Source organism: Oryctolagus cuniculus, chromosome 4 (genome assembly GCF_051225735.1).
Source record: "Oryctolagus cuniculus isolate XC-2025 breed Fujian yellow rabbit chromosome 4, ASM5122573v1, whole genome shotgun sequence".
NCBI classification, from domain to species: Eukaryota; Metazoa; Chordata; class Mammalia; order Lagomorpha; family Leporidae; genus Oryctolagus; species Oryctolagus cuniculus.
The window spans coordinates 52034013-52054591 of NC_142870.1; the positions used below are offsets into that span (position 1 = coordinate 52034013).

General features: G+C 36.7%; 1 protein-coding gene across 5 annotated transcripts in view; it reads left to right on the forward strand.

Moving 5' to 3' along the window:
- The window catches only part of EPHA6 (EPH receptor A6), a 1031027-nt gene that overhangs the window by 890495 nt on the left and 119953 nt on the right, over positions 1-20579 (forward strand). For all 5 annotated transcript variants that reach the window (XM_051859384.3, XM_051859387.3, XM_051859383.3 and 2 more), the window contains one exon: positions 17020-17229. In XM_051859384.3, coding sequence (XP_051715344.3) covers positions 17020-17229 — 210 coding nt within the window. The remainder of the gene's footprint in view (positions 1-17019; positions 17230-20579) is intronic.

Here is a 20579-nt window from a genome sequence, read left to right on the forward strand (position 1 = left end):
CCCATGCGGGTGCAGGGCCCAAGCACTTGGGCCTTCCTCCACTGCCTTCCCGGGCCACAGCAGAGAGCTGGCCTGGAAGAGGGGCAACCGGGACAGAATCCGGCACCCCGACCAGGACTAGAACCCGGTGTGCCGGCCCCGCTAGGTGGAGGATTAGCCTATTGAGCCACGGTGCTGGCCTTTTTCCTTTTTAACAAAAGCATTTGTGCCTATAAAATTCCAGTTACCTTATTTTTTCTGGGACCCATAAATTGTGATGTGCTGTATTTTCATGTTCATTTGTTTCCAAGTATTTCCTAATATCCTTTGTGATTTTTATTTCACCCATTGTTTGCTTAAGAATACATGTTTATTCACAAATTTGTGGATTTTCCCAGTCTTTTCTTGTTATTGATTTCCAACTTCACCCATTGTGATCTGAGAAGATATTTTGTATAAGATCTATTTTTCAAAAAATTATTGATATTAAAAGTTGTGGTCTGACATATGGTCTATCCTGGAAAATGGTCCACGAGCAAGTGAGAAGCATTTATATTCTGCTGTTTTCTAGTAAACTGTGTGTGTCTGTTACAGCTAGTTATTTTGTTTTTCAATTTATTTATTTATTTGAAAGTCAAAGTTAGAGAGAAGGAGAGACAGAGAGAGAGAGATCTTCCATCTTCTGATTTACTCCCCAAATGGCCACAACAGCCAGCCCTGGGGTCAGGCCGAAGCCAGGAGCCAAGAGCTTCTTCCAGGTCTCCCAAAAGTGTAGCGGGGCCCAAGCACTTAGTCCATCTTCCACTGCTTTTCCCAGGCCATAAGCAGGGAGTTGGATCAGAAATGGAGCAGCGCAGACACAAACCAGCCACTGCACCATGATGCCAGCCCCAGAACTAGTTAGTTTATTGCTTTGCTCAAGTTCTCTATCTCTTTACTTATTTCTCTCTGGATGTTCTATCCAGTATTGAGAATGGGAGCTTGTCTTCTCCAACTAATGCTGTAGAACGTTCTGTGTCCCTTTGATTCTATCATTTTCCTTTTAATACTTTATGGTCTTTTATCAGTTGCTTAAATGTTGGTAGTAGCATTTTAAAATCAAGGACATTTTTATGATAGAAAGAAATTTAGATAATTTATATGCTGAAGGAAAAGAGAAAGGGAGAATTAAAGGGAAAAAAAAAGTTGATGAGGCAGAGGCAAAATAGCTCAGGAGATGGGAAGGCAGAAAATGGAGGACCCTTGTGGATGATGAGCTTCGGAATGGAGAAGCCCCCACATCTTCCAAGATTGCAAGGACTATGTGTTGTGAATCCGGGTAGGTTTATGAGAAAGAAGCACTAATTGAAGGAAATGATACCTGGTGTTGTTGCATTTCTACACATTGTAGGAGAAGAGTTCCTATGGGAGATTTGGGTAAACCTCCATTTGAGGTAAATGTCTGGAATAATAGCTAAAGCTAAAACACAGAGTAGATGATCATTTAAAAACTGGGCCAAAAGGAGCAGATTCCACTCCAGGGACAGTTTTTTCAGGGTGCAAGCAAGGATAAGCAGTTCAAAATTTTTTAAATTTTTGTGATTCACAGTGTAGGTCGTGTAAGAAAGGATCTTCTGATCTGTAGGCCCAATTTTTTTATATGAGTTACATGCATTCTTCACCCAAACATGCTATCTTTGCCCCTAGGAAAAATGAAATAGTCACCTGGTTATGTGGAACGTCCAGCTGGTACCGGCAAATGGTGTGCATACTTGACTTCTGTTTTATAGAGCAGGTTATCACAGTAAAACATGGGTACAAAAAATGGAATTGGAGATGGTAGTGAAAGGATATTTCAGGAAAGAAATAAGTGGATCCATGCTATGTAGAAAAGAAAACAAAAGACTGATCGGATAGTAATAAAGAGAAATGTTATGGGCTAGAAGTCCTTATTGGGTAGAAGAGGAAGTGCAGTAGTTCTCCCTGAGCCAGAGTTCTGCTTATGGTATCAGTTTCCCACAGAAAACTGCAGTTTGAAATATGAACTGGAAAATGCCAAAACTCAACAATTCACATATTTTGAATTGCGTATCATTCTGAACAGCCGGGTGATATCTCACACTGACTGCCCTATCACATCCTACCCAAAACATGAATCTTCCTTTTGTCTAGCTTAGCTACATGGTATATGCTATCTGCATGTTAGTTGATACTGCAGGGCATATGGTGAAGCCAAGCATAATGCACACGATGATCCCAAGTGCTCTCAAAACAAAATTATCTGCCTGTATTCTGGTAACATAATCACAAAGTGTGGGTGACAACCATCTTCTTTGTGGAATAGTTCCACCAGTGCTTCATGCTAGAAATAGAAAATACTTGCAATAGGAAGGGTTTTTATATAAAGCCCCGGGAACACACCTGGCCTCCTGACTCTGCTATGAATATGAAAATGTCAAAACTGTATTTCTACCTCTAACACAGCCTCATTGCTTCAGTTCCATTGCCAGGACATTATTAGGTTTGCCAAAGCCACATACACCCACCTAGTATTGATCACGTTCAGTCATCGATCGATGCAGACATTAGTCCAAACATAATGCACTGTTGGAAATTGTGCACTGTTGCTGATGTCATAACATTTATCAAATCTGTAGGTGAATTAAAATCAGAAACATAAATGCCTACTAGATCCTGTGGAGTAAAGATATGAATGGTTTTAAAGGTTTTCTGGGATCAGTGGGGAAATTAGGAAATTCATTCATGCAGGAAGACAAATTGGTGCAGAAAGATTTGCCAATATGCTTGATGTCAAGAACTAGAAGAGGGGGCCAGCACTGCGGCTTAGTAGACTAAGCCTCTGCCTATGGTCTTGGCAACCCATATGAGTGCCAACTCATGTCCTGGCTGTTACTCTTCCAATCCAGCTCTCTGCTTATGCCCTGGGAAAGCTGTAGAAGATGACTCAAGTCCTTGGGCCCCTGCACCTGCATGGGAGACCCGAAAGAGACTCCTGACTCCCAGCTTCGGATGGCTCAGCTTCAGCTTCTATGGCCATTTGGAGAATGAACCAGAAGATGGAAGACCTTTACCTCTGTCTATCCCTCTCTCTATCTGTAACTCTACCTCTCAAATAAATAAATAAACCATTAAAAAAAGAACTAGAAGAAGGGCCGGCACTGTGGTTCAGCAGGTTAAAGCTGTGGCTTGCAGCTCTGGCATCCCATATGGGCACTTATTCCAGTCCTGGATGGTCCACTTCCCATCCAGCTCTCTACTAATGTGCCTGAGAAAGCAGGGGAGGAGAGCCCAAGAACTTGGGCCCCTGCACTTATGTGGGAGACCCAGAAGAAGAGATTCCTGACTCCTGTCTCCTGGCTTCTACCTGGCCCAATCCTGGCTGTTGTGGCCTTTTGGGGAGTGAACCAGTGGATAGAAGATTCTCTCTCTGTCTCTCCTCTCTCTCTCTCTCTCTCTCTATATATATATATATATAACCCTTCCTTTCAAATGTATAAATAAATCTTAAAAAAAAAACTAGAAGAACATATAGTAGGCTATCAAGAAGTATTAACAAATGAGGAATTGGAAGAACTTGTTGAGTCATCTCAAGAGTAAGATGAAGAAGAAATTGAAGCAGAACCAGCAGTGTGGATGTTACCCAAATTTGCCCAAGTGTTTCAAATAGCATAGACAGTAAAGGATGCGCTTAAGAAATACAATCCTCAGGTGAGATGCAGTATTAAACTCACCCACATGAATGCTGAAGGATTGCAGCCTCTGTAGCTGCACTTTGATTAGTTTAAAAGAAACAACTTCCAATTGTGACATAATTCCAAGTTCACACACACACACACCAAAACAAAAAATCTTCAACTAGCAAGGGTTCCCTGTCAATAGCCTTGTCTCCTTTTGATTTCCAATCACTGACATTGTGATGATTTAATGACCCAGGATCAACCTGAAATGTGGCACAATGCCTGTATCATTCACCTCACCTCATCCTATCACATGGGGATTATATCAAATTACATCATCACAAAAGTAAGAATTACTAGAGTATAATAAGTCATTTTTAATTTTATAACAGTATATTGTTATAATTGATCAATTTTATTGTTAATTTTTATTGTTAATCTCTTACTGTATGTAAATTAAATGTTAACATATGTGTGTATGTATAAGTAAAAGCAGTTTATGTGAAAGTCAGTACTGTCCTCAGTTTCAAGCATCTGCGACAGTTATAGAACATATAGCCCATAAATAGGTGGCAGTACAATGATATCTCTGCTTATGAGGGTAAGAGATCTGAAGGGAAAGAAGCGTATAGCCAGAAAGCAAGATCCTGACTGTGAGGTGACAGAGACAGTTCATGCTAGTTTGTAAGAGATGCTTTTCAGGAATTTTATTAACTGGTTGTTACACTGTCAATAGCTTGAAATCAGCCATGATGGGAGTACTTACCGCATAGAAGTGGATAAATGCTACAAATCTGCTTAATGTTTCTCCAGACAGCAGGTTTACCAACACAACACTAGACTGATATATATCTCTGAAGTGAGACAATTTCAGAGTGAATATTTCCAGGTGTCCACCTGAAAGTCAGTAGCTAAAGTAAAAAAAATGAAGATTAATATTTATAATTAACTAATGTGACACACTTAGATGTGTTTCTCTGAGTTAGGCATTATTCCAGTCCCATTTGTTAACTCATCCTCTGTTTACAACAACACTATGAAGTAACACTGTGTCTCCATTTTGCTAGGAAGGAAACAGAGGCAAAGCAAGATAGGTAACTTGCCCAATGTCAAACAACTGATCAATCATTCATTCATTTTTTACACAAATATCTATAAACAGACTACAGTAGACCAGTTACTGTCCCAGAGCTTTGAATATCCAAGAGGACAAAAACATAAAATAAAAATGTAATAGGAAGAAAAATAAAGACTTCAGTTAAAGAGATGATACATCAGATGCTGTTACTGCTGTAGAGAAAAATAAAGCCTAAGAAATGGAAGTGAACATGAGAATGGGTTTTAGAATTAAATTGGGTAGACAGGGAAGGGCTCACTGAAAACTGGCATTTGAGTGAAGATGGAAAGAAAGTGAGAGGAAACAGTGGATACCAAGGGAAAATAGTCCAAAGAGGGCCATGCCCTGAGGTTGGAATATTCTATTACTATAGAACTGCAAATAATTCTTTATGCCTAGTGATCACATGCCATTTCCCTACAACAATGACAGTTCATGCTGTTGTCTCTTCCGAGTTATTAAGCATGACCCTCTTACTATGCTGTAAGGATAATAAAAATATATAGTCACCCAATCATTATGGTTAGGGTGGAGTGTTTAGGGAAATGGTTGTAGAAGTCAGAGAGTTGATGGAGGCAAAAAGGGGTACAGATATTGAATGACAATGGTTTTCATCCTTGGCTACACATGAAAACCATTTAATTTGAAGACCCTTTAAGAATTGCAAGATCTAAGCTGTACCTCAGATCAATTAAATTAGTCTCTTGGGATGGGACACATGCTTCACTATTTCCCAGTTGAATCCAATGTGCAGCCAAAGTTGGAAAATACCTGAACTATATTTAAAAAGATCATCATGGTTGCTTTATTGAGAAGAAACTGTAGTGAGGCACAGATGGATGGAGGCAAAAAGAAGAGTTTTGCAATAATCCAGGAAGGAGATGATAATGACTTCCATAAACATATTTGAAGTGTAGTTGATAGGAAGTGGTAAATGCTGTGAAGTGTTTTGATAGTTGACCCAACAGGGTTTTCTGATGAGTTGGATAAAGTATGTAAAAGAAAGAGAAGATTCATGGAAAATTACAATCTATAAATAACATACAATACAATAATTGTTTCTAAAGGTAATTGTATTATAATATTAAGTATCTGATAGACATAAAACTCCTAGAATAATATTTGATACATAGTGAGTTACCCATAATATCATCTATTATTATTATTATTACTAAAGCATATTTCAAAATATGTCAGTAAGTATTTTAAAGTTGTTTTTCTATTGCTTCTTAGTCTGCTTATCCATATAGCTAAAAATAGTTTTGGTTTTCACTATTTAAAAAAACATAGATATTCCCCAGGAATATGAGTATTTAAATAATACATATAAGTTCATGTTAGCATTTCAAAAGCAATGTGAATCATTTGAAGAGTTTCCTTGAACAAATACAAAGCAAATATTAATTTAAAAATTAAAAGACTCTTTTAAATATTTATGTACTCAAATTACAAATCTAGTAAAGATGGCATTTTACCTTATGCTACTTATTTATTAATAATGAGAACTGTATTATATTAGCACACTTTTCTTATAAATTGTGTGTGGTGCTTACATTTGTGCTGAGATATAAGAGTGAAATGAATCTATATCACATTCATTTTGTTTGACAGTGAAAAAATGTAAAATTACATTTACTCACTATAATAGATTTTTTTTATGAATGTTTCTACATTTATTCTTATTTCTTTGAAAGGTAGAGAGAGAGAAAGAGATCTTCCATACACCAATTCATTTCCCAAATGCCAGCAACAGCTGAGGCTGCCCATCTGGGACTCCCATGGGGGTGACAAGAACCCAAGTACCTATGCCATCATCTTTTTCTATTGCCTCCCAGGGTGCACTAGCAGGAAGTTGGATTAAAAACAAACTAGCCCCAGTGTGAACCAGTACTCTGATAGCAGGGGCTTAACACATGGTGCCATAACACACACTCCCAAATAGCTGCTTAAAACCGTTAAGAGTTACAGAAGAGTCTTCATTAAAGAGAAAAATATATGCAACTTGACGCAGCAGAAGAATGTTATCATTTACCATGAGTGTGCCATCCTATTACTAAATACTGTGCTAAAAATAATGGGACATTAAGCATCCAGCTGTATGAAACTTCATGCACTTAGAATTAAGCACATGAATGGCTGAACTTTTATTTTTAAATTAGGAGTTAGAGCATCAGAATCCAATACCCTGAATTTATTTTTTAAGCCCTTTAATGCTGTATTGTTTAATGTCATTTGTATTACTGTTACCATGAAATTGTTTTAAATTCTCCTGATTAATTCTCTTTTTAAATATAAGACTTCACATTGATTCTTCCCATTGTTTTGTAACCTGTAATTATGCTTATCAATCTAGAATTTCCATGCATTCTCCAGTACTCCTCTGTTGTCATTCCTGTCTCCTTGTTTGGACCATCCAGGAGGTTTTGGATGTACAGAACTGAACATTCAGCCCAAAACTTGTGTTTCCCAACCATAGCTAGAAATCAAAATTACCTTCAGAGAGATATTTTTATAAGATATGCAGACACAAGCAGGGGCCTTCTTCAAAACCTTCACTGGGCAATTCTGAAACTCTTCAAGTGATGCTTGATCAAGATGATAGCATGTGTGACATGTTGCCCACAATGCCAGCCAAAACATCTTTACATTTTTTCTTAGCTTTGTGTAAATGCAGCAAACCAGTACCAAATGTAGAATACCATCACAGAAACCTGAGCAAAAAGTTATTTTAAAAAAATAAAAGCAAATTCAGTAGTAAGCTTGGTAAGCTAAAGCTATATTATATTCAGATTCAGTTTGGGCTCTTAAAAATGTAATTCTAAAATTCATGTACCATGTTTCACAAATCCCTATGTATTCCTTTTCTTCTAGATTTTTAGGCATATGAAAAATAATATTTTAAGTTTCTTTTATATTGAAATTTCTGATTCCATTCTTGATGACTTCTCCCATCTATTTGTAAAAATACAACTCTGCCTCACTTAAATTCAAAATCCATGATAACTATGAGAGAAAGTCTTCTAAAGATTTAACAAGTATTCTTTGGGAAATTGTAATAAGATTTTCCACTAGGGAGGCCGCTGAACCAAGATGATTTTCAATAAAAAGATATACTGACATTATTCAATTATTTTTAAAACAAGTGTGTTTTGGTATTTTTGAATATATAAATAACCCCAGTCATTTCTTTTTCAAATTCAAGAACATTTTTAAAAGTCACAGTGTAGTCAACTTTCTGATTTAGAAACATAAAAACTGAATTTTAACTTTAAACTTAAGTTGTATGTGAAATCCTCCAGGGACTGTTTTCTACAGTCATTTGTAAATCGTCTGTTCAGAACTCAAAACGCATTTTTCCATAAATATTTCTTTTTACAATATTAATTAAGTCCCTAGGCAGATCCATAAAAACTTTTAAACACAGATTACAGCTAAAGGATGTAACTTCCAATAGGGAAGAGGACCAGGAGTTTCCTTCAAAAAATGAAAAAGTGTGTCTTCCTCCCTTCTACATGACTTGCCCGAGGCAAAAAAAAAAATTAAAGAGCACTTTTCTAGCTTATCTACTTCTTTCTTCATGTTTTCAATCCAGACTCTGAAATATTCAGCTCTTACTGCTATACCTGTGAATCCCACGTGCAGTAATGCATATTCCTCATCTTCCTTGCCCCAAGGCCAGGCTTTTCCCACTTCAGGAAAACCACCTGTAACTTGGATTCTCACCCCACTGTAATCATTTTTGTTAATATTGATTCACTTGCTTCCCAATTATTTGAAAAGCAGAGAGACAGAAAGAGAGACACAGAGAGACAGAGAACAACTATCAGCTAGTTCACTCCCCCAAATGCCCACACACACAGAGGACAGGGTAAAGATAAAGCCAAGAGCCTGGGATTCAATCAAGGTTTCCCACGTGGGTGATAGGGACCCAAATCCTTGAGCCATCACCACTGCATACTAATGTACTCATCAACAGGAAGCTGGACTTCGAAGAGTAGCCTGGATTTGAATTCCATCACTCCCTAGCTGAGTCTTAACCATGGAAACAAACATCCACTCTTACTCTGCTCAGCTCTAATCCTCCCTTTCTCTCATTGGCTTAGCTCTAGTTGGATATTAAATTAGACTACCTCATACAAATAGTGACTCATAAATTCTATTTGAATTCCTCCAGATGAGTTTGTATCCTGTACATGCATTTCTGATCCAAATATAAATTTTTTTATTTTTTTAAAGATTTATTTTATTTATTATTTGAAAGGCAAAGTTACAGAGAGGCAGAGGCAGAGAGAGAGGTCTTCTATCTGCAGGTTCACTCCCCAAGTGGCCACAATGACCCAATTTGAAGCCAGGAGCCAGGAGCTTCTTCTGGGTCTCCCATGTGTGTGTAGGGGCCCAAGCACTTGGGCCATCTTCTACTGCTTTCCCAGGCCATAGCAGAGACCTGGATTGGAAGTGGAGCAGCTGGGACTCAAACTGGCGACCATGTGGAATGCTAGCACTGCAAGTGGTGGCTTTCCCCACTATGCTACCCCCCAAATGGAATTTTAATTGTGGAATTTCAGGTTGCAAAGCAAAAGGAAATGAAACATACAGACAGTGCAGATGGGGATATCTTTGGACTAAGGGATAATCAGTAACCTGGAGGTCAACTCCTCTGTTGTATGGTTCTTTATTGATGCTCATCTTCTGTCTCTTATGAATCCATTACATTTCTGGCAACATCTTTCCTCAGGATGACCTCTAGCAATACAGAAGGAGGGATCAAGAGAGTAAGAGTCTTCTGTATGTATGCCTCACTCTTTTTGTAAACCATTTAGTAAGGTGCATTTCCTGTAGAGCCATTTTATAGCTCAAGTTAGAGGCTTGCTAGTAATAATTTTGTAAGACATCAGGTAAGCCTTCTATTTTTGTCATTCTTCTTTGAATGACCAGCGCTATTTCATGCAACTTAAGGTTAGTGAACCAAAAAAGTCTTTTGACATACATGTGAACCAAACTTTTATTGTTTCCCTTTAGAGTTTAAACTGCCATAAGCAATCTTTGAAAGTGGGTTTATTTGTTACAAGTAACCAAGGCACCACTTTGTGAACTGGATCCTCTGTACATATTAGTGAAATGAGTGATATGCACTTTTTATTAATTCTACTCAAGAAGAGTGACTTATCATGTACTGAGTGTCATATTGTTTATCATTCATATTCACTGACTAGAATTATATGCTGTATAGAGTGTTGCACATTTTTCAGCAATGAAGTTAGAACACAATGATTTACTCTATAAGTCACAGATCTTTAAAAGTCCCTAAGGCTATTTGGTTGTTGTGCTTGACATGACCATGATTCTCCAGTGAAGATCTAGAATGGAACATAGTAAAAAATAGATGAAAGGCATTTAGTCTCCTTTTCCTCATGCTGCAGCAAAAACGTAAGAATACGGTAGCCATAAACAAAGAGTGTGGCACTCAAAAGTGGAGATGACTGCAAGTGTAGCAAGATTCTGATACATCTTACTTATTCATGATCTGCTCAGAGAATCTCCTATAATAAATTTTTCCATAAAAAAATTTCAAGAAAATGCCTTACAACTTACAAAAAAGTTTAAAGAGTTCCACCCCTTTTGAAAGAAAAATAAGTAAATTTATGTCAGTTCTAGCCAGCAAATAACTGTTTAGTATCTACTGTGTCCCAGGAAGATTACTAGATCCTTGGATTACAAGGATGAACAAAACAATGTGTGCTCATTGCCATAGATGACATCATTTTCAAATCCATGGAAGACAAATACACATACAAAATGGTTTTAGCTAAAGCTGGCATAGACAGTGTACTTTAAATGCAATAAAAAAAATACTTGGTCCAACTTATTCCTCCACTTTCCTGACAATTCCTCTCTTCCTTCTAGTCAGTCATGGGTCTTGCTGGCTCTATCTCTAAAATACACTTTAGATGTGGTTCAAGTCACCAATATCACTCTCCTGAATTACTCTACTGGCTTCCAAATTGCTTCTATTCTCTAAGCTCAAATATATTATTAAACTAAAAGTCTTCTGTAGGTTTCGGTTTCTTTGTACTGGCCCCACCTGATTTTGCATCTACCTGCATTGCCTCTAGTCCCCTTAACTCTCTCTGTCACTCAACAAGCTCCTGGGGACCTTAGCCTTTACTGCTCATGCAGACCAAATGCCTCCCTAACTTAAGCCACTTAAGTATGTTGGGAACTATTTACTATTCATAGCACTCCATTTTATTTATATTATAATTCATCATTATTTAACATTATCTCATTCTTTTTTTAACCTATTTATTCAGTCTCCTTGCCTTCAATTAAATGTAGGTACAACTAGAGCAGGCATCTTTCTCTTCTGATTCCCAAGTTGATCCTTAACATCTTGGACAATAGCAGGCCCATAGTAGATACTCAATTAGTGACATTTGAAAGAATGAATGTGGAGATCTACAAGGGCCTCTTAGAAGAGATGATATGTGTCAATGAAAAAAACAGGTGCAAACTAGAAAGATATTCCAGGGATAGTGAACTGTCTAAATAAAAAAAAATCATATGCTATAAGTGAATTGTGCATAAAATTTTTGAAATAAAATAAGAATGTGAGACTAAACTAAAGATATAAGCAAAGATCAGGTCTTTGTATTCATGCTGAAGACACTGGTTTTATTTTGTCATCAAAAATCATTTTGATTTTATATGAGTGACAGGATGAGATTTTATGTTTTCATAGGATATAAACACACTTTTTAAAAACAACTTTTTAGAAAATGATGTGATGGCTTCAGGACATCATGGCACTCACCTTACACTTGTCTTGAGCTCAGCTTCAGGTGAATGGATGCTGAGAGGCTTCAGTGTGAGTACAACCCATGAGCCATGGCCTTGAAGACCACTGGGACAAGCTTGCATTAGCGCAGAGATGATGTGACAGGTCAGAAGTGCTCTGATCGAGTGGGTGCTGTGCTAGAGGGCCTGACGGAGCTCTGCAGCTCTCAGGAATAGCAGACCTTGCTGTGTACGGCTTTCAGAAGCCCCTTCCAGTCGGGCTTGGGCTTCCTGTCACTTAGAGGGTAAACTCTGTTTCTCAGCAGTCAGGCTGAGAGAGCGAGGAAGAGAAGGATGAAGACAAACTGAATTCCAGCTACTAAGCTCGGGGATGCAGTGTGTAAATATGCCACATTCACTCTTTTTCATTTGAATCTGCCTTCCTAGGAAGAAACCATATGTCATAAAAAAATTCATAGTTTCTTTTTGATTAATCTCCAGTAGGAAGCCCAAAGATATTAAATCTTGGTGCTCTCACATTTTTCTTCTCCCCTCATAAACAATTCAATTCAATTTGAATTAATATTTATCGAGCGTTGACACAATGCATGGCAGTACAGTGGATGCTGTAATAGAACTGCTACATAAAAGGGATGAAACCCATGTCCTACCTTAAGAAAACATTCTATTTTATTCAAGAAAATAGGAATAATATAGCAAGAGCAACCACAGCACTACAAAATAATATCAAAGGTTATTTAATTCAGTCAGCATGTATTATTAACTATCTTCCACATTCAAGGGAAAACAGTATATCCTAAACAAAACTAGAGGAGGATATGTTAGTAAAGACTAGAAAAAGTAATGTAGATTTTGTTTGAAGCAGGAAGTTGGATCATTTGTAGAGAAATACATTTGTGCTGTACCTCATGTATGAATAAATGGACCTATTATTTTTTCAGCCAGACATAGATAAATGGATCCTCATTTGTTAGAGTTGTTCTTTGTTTATTTTTGGTTTAATGGCCCTCGAGGTCTTTTAGAACTTGTTTTATTGGGCCAAATTTTGTTGCCCAAACCAGCCATGCTGAGATAAATCTTGGGCCAGCTCATTTTCAATAATATGCCAATAGATAATAACATAGACACAGCAATTAGATTGCCAGGGTTCAAATCCTGAATCCACCACTTACAAGATTATTAAATCTCTTTGTCCTTCAATTTGACCATCTACATGATGGAGACAATAACTGCACATTGGATTAAATTGAGAAAGTACCTGTAAAGAGGTTAGACTGTGGTGGCTGTGTGGTATTTAATGAATGTTAACTTTTTTTTGCTGCAGAATAAGATGGCAGCAACTAAGATATGCATTCCCAAAGACTTGAAAGAGCTTCTATTTCATCAAACCCACATTTTATAAATAAAAGATAGGCAGAAAGGGAGATAGATACATAGATATATAGATAAACAGTTTTGGATTGGGGTTCCTGTGAAACATGTTATGACCGGTGCTGCAGCTCACTTGGCTAATCCTCCGCCTGCGGCGCTGGCACCTCAGTTCTAGCCCCAGTTGGGGTGCTGGATTCTGTCCAGGTTGCTCCTCTTCCAGTCCAGCTCTCTGCTATGGCCCGGGAGTGCAGTAGAGGATGGCCCAGGTGCTTGGGCCCTGCACCTGCCATAGTGGCCATTTGGGGGGTGAACCAACGGAAGGAAGACCTTTCTCTCTCTCTCTCTCTCTCTGTCTAACTCTGCCTATCAAAAAAAAAAAAAAAGAAACATGTTATAAAAAAGATTTGCATGCAGGAACTCTATTGGGAGAGATGTGAGGATCTACTCCTTTATTCCTAATGCTTCTAGACTTCTGTCTTAGCAGAGTCACCTTTTCTGGGAATTGCACTTGGTTGGAAAAAGCTTTCATACTTCTGTCCGTGGATCCTTTACTAGGGCAGCCTAAATACAATAAATGATTGATGTGGGAGCACATGGGCATGGCACTTCTTCCTTAGTTTAGACCAGCGTTGAAGGGTTAACCTAGATCCAGAACATCACAGAGAATGGATGGAGGCCTTTGTGCTGAACGCACTGTCTTTGAATTTCTGTTCAATCCTGCTTGCTTCTCTTCCTCACAGGTGTTAATCCTGAAAGTGTAATCAGGGATCAGAATGTAATGAAATTAATGTTTTTAGGTTTGACATATGCATTGTCTATCCTTATTTTGAAATGTGTAAAAATACTAATACAGTGTGGCTCAGTGCTTCTGCTTTATCTTGTTAACACTCCTGTATTTTACCCATCAGAACTTTGTACCATAAGTGCATATATCAAACTAGTGAAAAAATAAAGCTTCCTATCTTTGTGCTATTATGAAAATAGTTTTGACCCCTGACCCCATGTATCCTGAAAACATTTTGGCCAAACTATATAGTCCTATGAGAGAAGATGGAGAAAGTATCTTAGATTCTTTTCATATAACAAAGTATCATTTTTAAATGATACCACTTATCATTATTAGAAACATGATTGTAATTTGGTTGATATGAAAGCAATTAATCCACACAAACACTAGTGATAATACTATTTAAAATAACTAATTTTAAAAGTCTGCCTAATAGCCAAAAAGTGGAAGTTACCAAATATCCATCAACTGTTGAGAGAGTAAACCGCAAAAATAGAAAATTATTTGGCAATAATAAGAATAAAGTACTGGTATATACAACAATGCAGATAGACCTTGACAATATTATGTTAAATCAATGAAGTCACAAAAGACCAGATATTGCATGATTCTGTTTATAAAAAATATGCAGAATAGTTGAATTCGTAGACAGAAAATAGATTGGTGCTTGGGTAGGACCTCAGGATGTATTGAGGAAAGCAGGAAGTACTTACTAGTAATTATGTAGCTCTAAAATTTATCTTGGTCATGACTGAACAACTCTACAAGCACACTGAAAACAGTTGAATTGTATATTTTGAAAGGACAAATTGTATGGTGTGCGAATTATCTCTCAAGAAAGCTGTTAAAAATATTTTTTTGCTTTGTACCAGCCTCATATAGCGAAATTAAATTTCACTTTGGTACTAAGTAATTGTTCCTCTTTACGTATAAAGGAACTTATGTTGACAGCTGATTTTTCAGGGGTATCAAAGAAGAATTTTCTGACTTATCCTAAAATTACAAAAACTAAAAATTATGAGGATATGTGAAATCATAACTATCATTAAGGGTAAGCCAGGAAATGTGCTGCATGTTTTAGATTTGATTCTCCCTACAACCTGAGTTAGATGACTGCTATCCCATTGTACATATAAGGAAACTGAGGCATTCTTGAATTTTCAAATGGTTCATTAATATGTTCTACTATCTCATCCATCAATTGCAGCGAAATGAATGAATCTGGATGACGTCCAATTAAATGAAATAAGCAGACACAGAAAGACATGTTTTCCTCCATATATGGGAAACAAAATTAAAACACTATATGAACACAGAATGATAATTCCAGGAGGTTTGGAGGGGTGGGAGGTATAGAAGTAGTTTAGATTTAAAATATAAGGGAATCTGCATGTGCTTCATTAATTGTGACAAATATACTAACTTAATATGTTAATAATAAATGAAGCCAGCTGTAGGGTATATGGGAACTGTGTACTACTTAGTAATTTTTGTTTTGTAAAATTAAAACTATTGTGAAATAAAAAGTTTCTTTAACAAAAAGAAATCCTGCTTGACATAAAATGGAGGCAGCTTCAATTTTTAATAGATAAAAGAGCCACTTTTTAAAATTTAGCATAATCCTTTTTTATGCTTTAATTCTACTCATGGGTATTGAGATTCCTAATAGAGGGAGGTAGGGTACATGATAGAAGAGGTAGATCTCATCTAATAGTGCACTGTCTAAGAAGATGGATTAGGAACATAAAGAGCTAATAACACCAAAGATTTTCTTTGCTAGGTTATCTTTTACACATTAATTATACAGAAGAGCCTGCTTAAATGGATACTCTTTCTGTAAGCGTGTTTCTTTTAAGAGAAAGTTCTTTTCCTTTCTTTGCATGGGGAGATATTATCACAGAGCTATTGGAGAGATAGGTTGATATTATAGGACAAAGTTTATTCCATTTGTAGTGTAAGCTGCTTTGTTAACTGACCAATGAATCTTTATCCTTTGAGAGACTGTGTCACTGTGATACGTGCAATCAGATAGTCCCTGTGTGTAAGCTACACTATGGTGTTAAATCAGACCTCCATGAAAAGCTTTAAATTTAAAACAAATTAAGATGCTTTTATTTGCGCCTAATGTATACAATGTATGGTAATAAAGACCTGCTGTCGATGCTGAGATACTCATTTTTACTCATTCATAAATAAGCTTTTCCTGCTATATGAAAACAGCTTGAGCATTTTCATCTTTCACTATACTCCATTAGAAACAGCAGTCTCCAAATAACTTAGTAGAATACTATGCATACTTTTCAGACTTAAAATATTGTTATTTTCATCCTCTCTAATTTCAAGGGTACTGTTTGTAGCTGGTCTTGTTGGTGCATACATCTTACACAGATGACAATTCTATGTATTTTACTTATTTTAAAAATGTTATTTTTAGACTAGGGTAGAAGAAATAAGATGGGATTGACTATTATGTATCAATAATAGTGCTTGGCTCATTATGTATGTTACAGTATTTGATACAGTCCTCCCAAACAGGAGCTAAAAGAGTCCAGTTTTCCATTAGTTGCCAAATTATTTTTTATTTTCCCTATATGATGAAAAAAAAATTTTTTTAATCTGGTCATTTTGTTTGCTTGTTTTTTTAGATTTCTCTTGTAATTTTCATGGGTGAGGAACATCTGACCCTCAGGTCTTAAAAGGCCCATGAAATCATTTGATCTGGCCCTGCCAAGGCACTTGCAGGCAGGACTTGAAGCTCAATAAATCTATAGCAGGTTAATTTTTAAGTTAATAATTTTGTATAGCCTGTGAATGATGTTGTAAATATTCAATTGACCCTTGACAGCAAAAAAAAAAAAAAAAAATCCCACTATTTTTTTTTTCCTGAACCTGGCCATTTCCTGTTGCCGCACAAGTTCGTCATTCCCCAGTTCTGACCACCACTATGGCTGGTTAACAGTTTACAAGGGTAGAAAGCAGATTCTGTTTTCCCAATAGCCTTGTCTCTTTATTTGACTTTAGTTCCCTAATGCTTTTGAAATGATTTTTTTCTGGAAGTTAATTTGGTTGGTTTCCTTCTGTTCTGTTTTGAGTTCTTCTTTGCTCCCGACTTGACTCTCCCTTTCCATTCAATGTCAAACGACTTCTTACATTCCTTTATGAACACCATGGATGGTTGACAGATTTGAAGCTTACCTTTATTGGAACTAGGAAAGTGAATTCAGTGGTTTTATTTAATGCATACACATAGTGAATTAAACAAATGAAGTTATACAATTGTTATTCTCTTGCAGAAACATGATGGCCACTTTACAGTCATCCAGCTGGTCGGGATGCTCCGAGGCATTGCGTCAGGCATGAAATACCTTTCTGACATGGGTTACGTGCATCGAGACCTAGCAGCAAGGAATATATTGGTCAACAGCAACTTAGTGTGCAAAGTTTCTGATTTTGGTCTCTCCCGGGTGCTGGAAGATGACCCAGAAGCTGCTTATACAACAACTGTAAGTTTATATGCCTTTTACCTATGCTTCGTTGACTTTTAATGTTGTGATTGGAGTAATTCTGCTTTTGTTTCCTCATAGTGCTTTCATTTATTATTTTCTGAATTCACTGTGATTGTTTAATTAAGAAATATTTTCCATATCTGAGTGCCAGTTAAGAAACAAAACCAGCATCTCCTATCTGATTATTTTCTCTTGTGCTGGGATGCTAACGCCATGCTTGCGGTCCACTCATGATCTCCCTCACAGCAATGCCTTTGCCTGTGACATTCATGAAGCTTCAGTAGTGATTTTCTTTAACTGGAGTTCTGGGTAGGCCAATAGTGTGACTAAGTAATCATTCAGAGATCATAAAGAACCAGTGCTAGTGAAGTGACATTTTTAAAAAATATTATGGAATGATTGGATCGTACTCAAACAATGTAACTTTATTTGGAGATATACAATTATACTCTAAGCAACTTTCTAAGTGGTATTTGCTGAAAATGTTAGCAGAAATAAAAATTTAAACTTTAGAACAAAACTGCCTTCTTCAGATTATATTACACCAATGTGACCTGGGGATGGTTTAGCTATTTCTGAATGACCCAAAAATAATTTATTTCTATTGATCACTTCTTATTGTTTTAAGGAATTCAGTATCAAAGTCTCTGTTCAGCTATTTTAAAGCTATTAGTTTGTAAAAATACACTATCTTTGGTTAGTTTTTAAAAAACCTCATGATTGATTCATTTGACAGTTTCAATGAAAAATGTCAGAAAACTATTGAAAATGTGTTTATTCTGTTCTTTTTATTCCAACCTTACACATTATTTTATGGCATGCAACTCTATTATATAATTCCCTTTTACATATATCTCACCTTATGAGTTTTTAAAAACAAAAGTCACTGCATTCAATTACTCCAGAATGGATGTGAGTTTACTCTTGTGGATGAAATAATTTATGTGGATGAAATATTTTATTTTAGTATGTTTGCTTTGTAGAAGTGTTCCATATTATTTTTTCAATAATAATTTCATAATTTTATCAGCAAAAATATAGTTCTAATAAAATAAATTGATTTCTGAACCTTTTAATTCAACCAGAAAATCTCATTAAAAATAAAATTCCAATAAATCTGAAAATAAACTGTTCATTTTAGAAAAAGCAATATTTTCAACTTCATATGAGTGTGCTATGTGTTGTCATTGAGATCTGATAAAGAAGTGTGTAAGTATGAAATAGCTGACCTCTCAAGAATACTTGCAAAAAAGACAAAACTTGAACCAGGTCTTAAGAGAACCCATTAGACAAACAGGTGGAGGAAAGGTAGTAGAGACAGGAACAGAAAGAGAAAGACATGGGGAATGTGGTAAAGTGAAAGAGCCTGTTGATGAAATGTGCATGGTTTGGTACAGAGGCCAGGAATAGTAAGGGGCCGAGTTTCGAAGGGATAATTGTGAAAGTACTTGAGTGGCCCTTGAAGAAACTTGAAGGTTTTTCTACAGCAAGTAAGAGACAGGCATTGATTTACTCAAATAGTTGAATACCAAAAATAGACACATATCTTAGAAAACATGGTTCACGACAATGTGAAGAAAGAAAGGAAATATTGAAGGATAGGAGGATGGGTAAGGGTGGCAGGAAGACCCATTAGACAGTATTGCTATAGCCCAGAAAGGCCATAAGGTTTTAATTAGGGTAGTGGCAAATGCAGTAAGGAGGAAGGGAGAGAACTGAAAATCATTATAAACGTACAGTTTACAAGATTCCACAGGTAATTGCATATAAATTGTAATGAAGAAGGAGGCTGTAAGGATGATGTCAATATTTTTATATTAAGGAACTGGCTGAATAGTCATGCTGTTAATCAAGACAGAGTCCCCATGAGAGATGTCCCGGCAGACCACAGCGCCTTGCAAGCAACGTTAAAAGCAGAAAGCCACAGATGCTCTGTCTCAGAGTCATCAAGATCATGCCAGCAAGCACTGGCATTTGCTTGAAACTTTGTATAAAACTTAGAATTCTTTATGGGTGTCCTTAGCCCCAGCAAATGTTTTATATTTCAAGTTAAAAGGAATGAAGTAGTTAGGGAACTTTGCTGCATAGTGAAGATATATCTGAATTTAAGCAAGTTCTGGCCAATAAAATGCAGGAAAACAATGGTCACTTACATAAAATGTATTATTTGTTTTATGAAACATTTATATGAAACTAACTTCATAAGGAGCAAATTCCTTTGCTACTTTGGTCTATTTATATGTACATATTCAATTTTTTAAACTTTTGATCTATATGTCTTTGAACAAATCTTTTACCTTAAAACATTTTGATTTTTTCTCTTGCTGTATAAACATAATTGCTATTTCCTCAATATTTGTAAATTTTTTAATGATCTGCACAGAAAGGGGATGGTGAAGAGTTTAGAAACAGGAAGTCATCATGGATAAAGATTGAGGGCTTTTTTTTTTTTTACTATGTTAAAGGGAATACTCCTTAGGACAGTATATACCATAGAAGTTATCCGTTCCTAATCACTTAGGGATCTAATAAACAGACATTTTTCTTTAAGATGTCTTTCTTAATTTAAAGACTTATATTTCAAAGCAAAGAGAATGCAGAACTGGCTAAAGACAGGCTGGAAAAATAGAATGACCAGTGTGAGCCCGGGGCTGGTCACATTGCTAGACTGGTTCACAGGTGGCAGATGAGCAGACTGGTCCTAGAGTCAGCGTCGGAGCAGAAAGGAATGTGACGAGAATACGCTGCCAACAATGAGTGAGTTCTTTTGAGCCTTATTTAAAAATAAGAAATAAAAGGATGAGACTTGCAACTAACTATAAGCAGAAATTCTAATATTTCTTCCTGAAACGTGAGTGCTCTACATACCTTGCTTGAGGTGTAAGATCCATGCATTCAAAGTGCACTTTATACAGTTTATTATGATCCTGTCCTCTGGAAGGCCAACTGCAGAGAAGTTTCACCAATTACCAACCCCAAAAAGGATTCTCATTCCATGGAGAATAGAAAATATCACCACAATGTCAGCTACCAGAAATAGGAACCCTTATACTTGTGCTCTTTGCATCCTGAGCTATTGATTATATCCACAACACACATGTCATCCACATGTCTGTGTCCAGTGAAATGGAACACATTAAGTTATGGACAGTGGGTTTGTTACTTACACATAGGCAGCAAGGGACCAGGGAGGTCTCAGCTCTCAAGGTACAAGGAAGTTTCCCAGGGCAGATGGAGTTTTGACTGTGTGTGCCTACTTTGCACCCACCTTAGAGACTCCAAAAACCAGGCTGCCCTAGGATATATTAAAGTATTTCAAAACTTTTGTGGAAAAGTGGAGTTAAAAG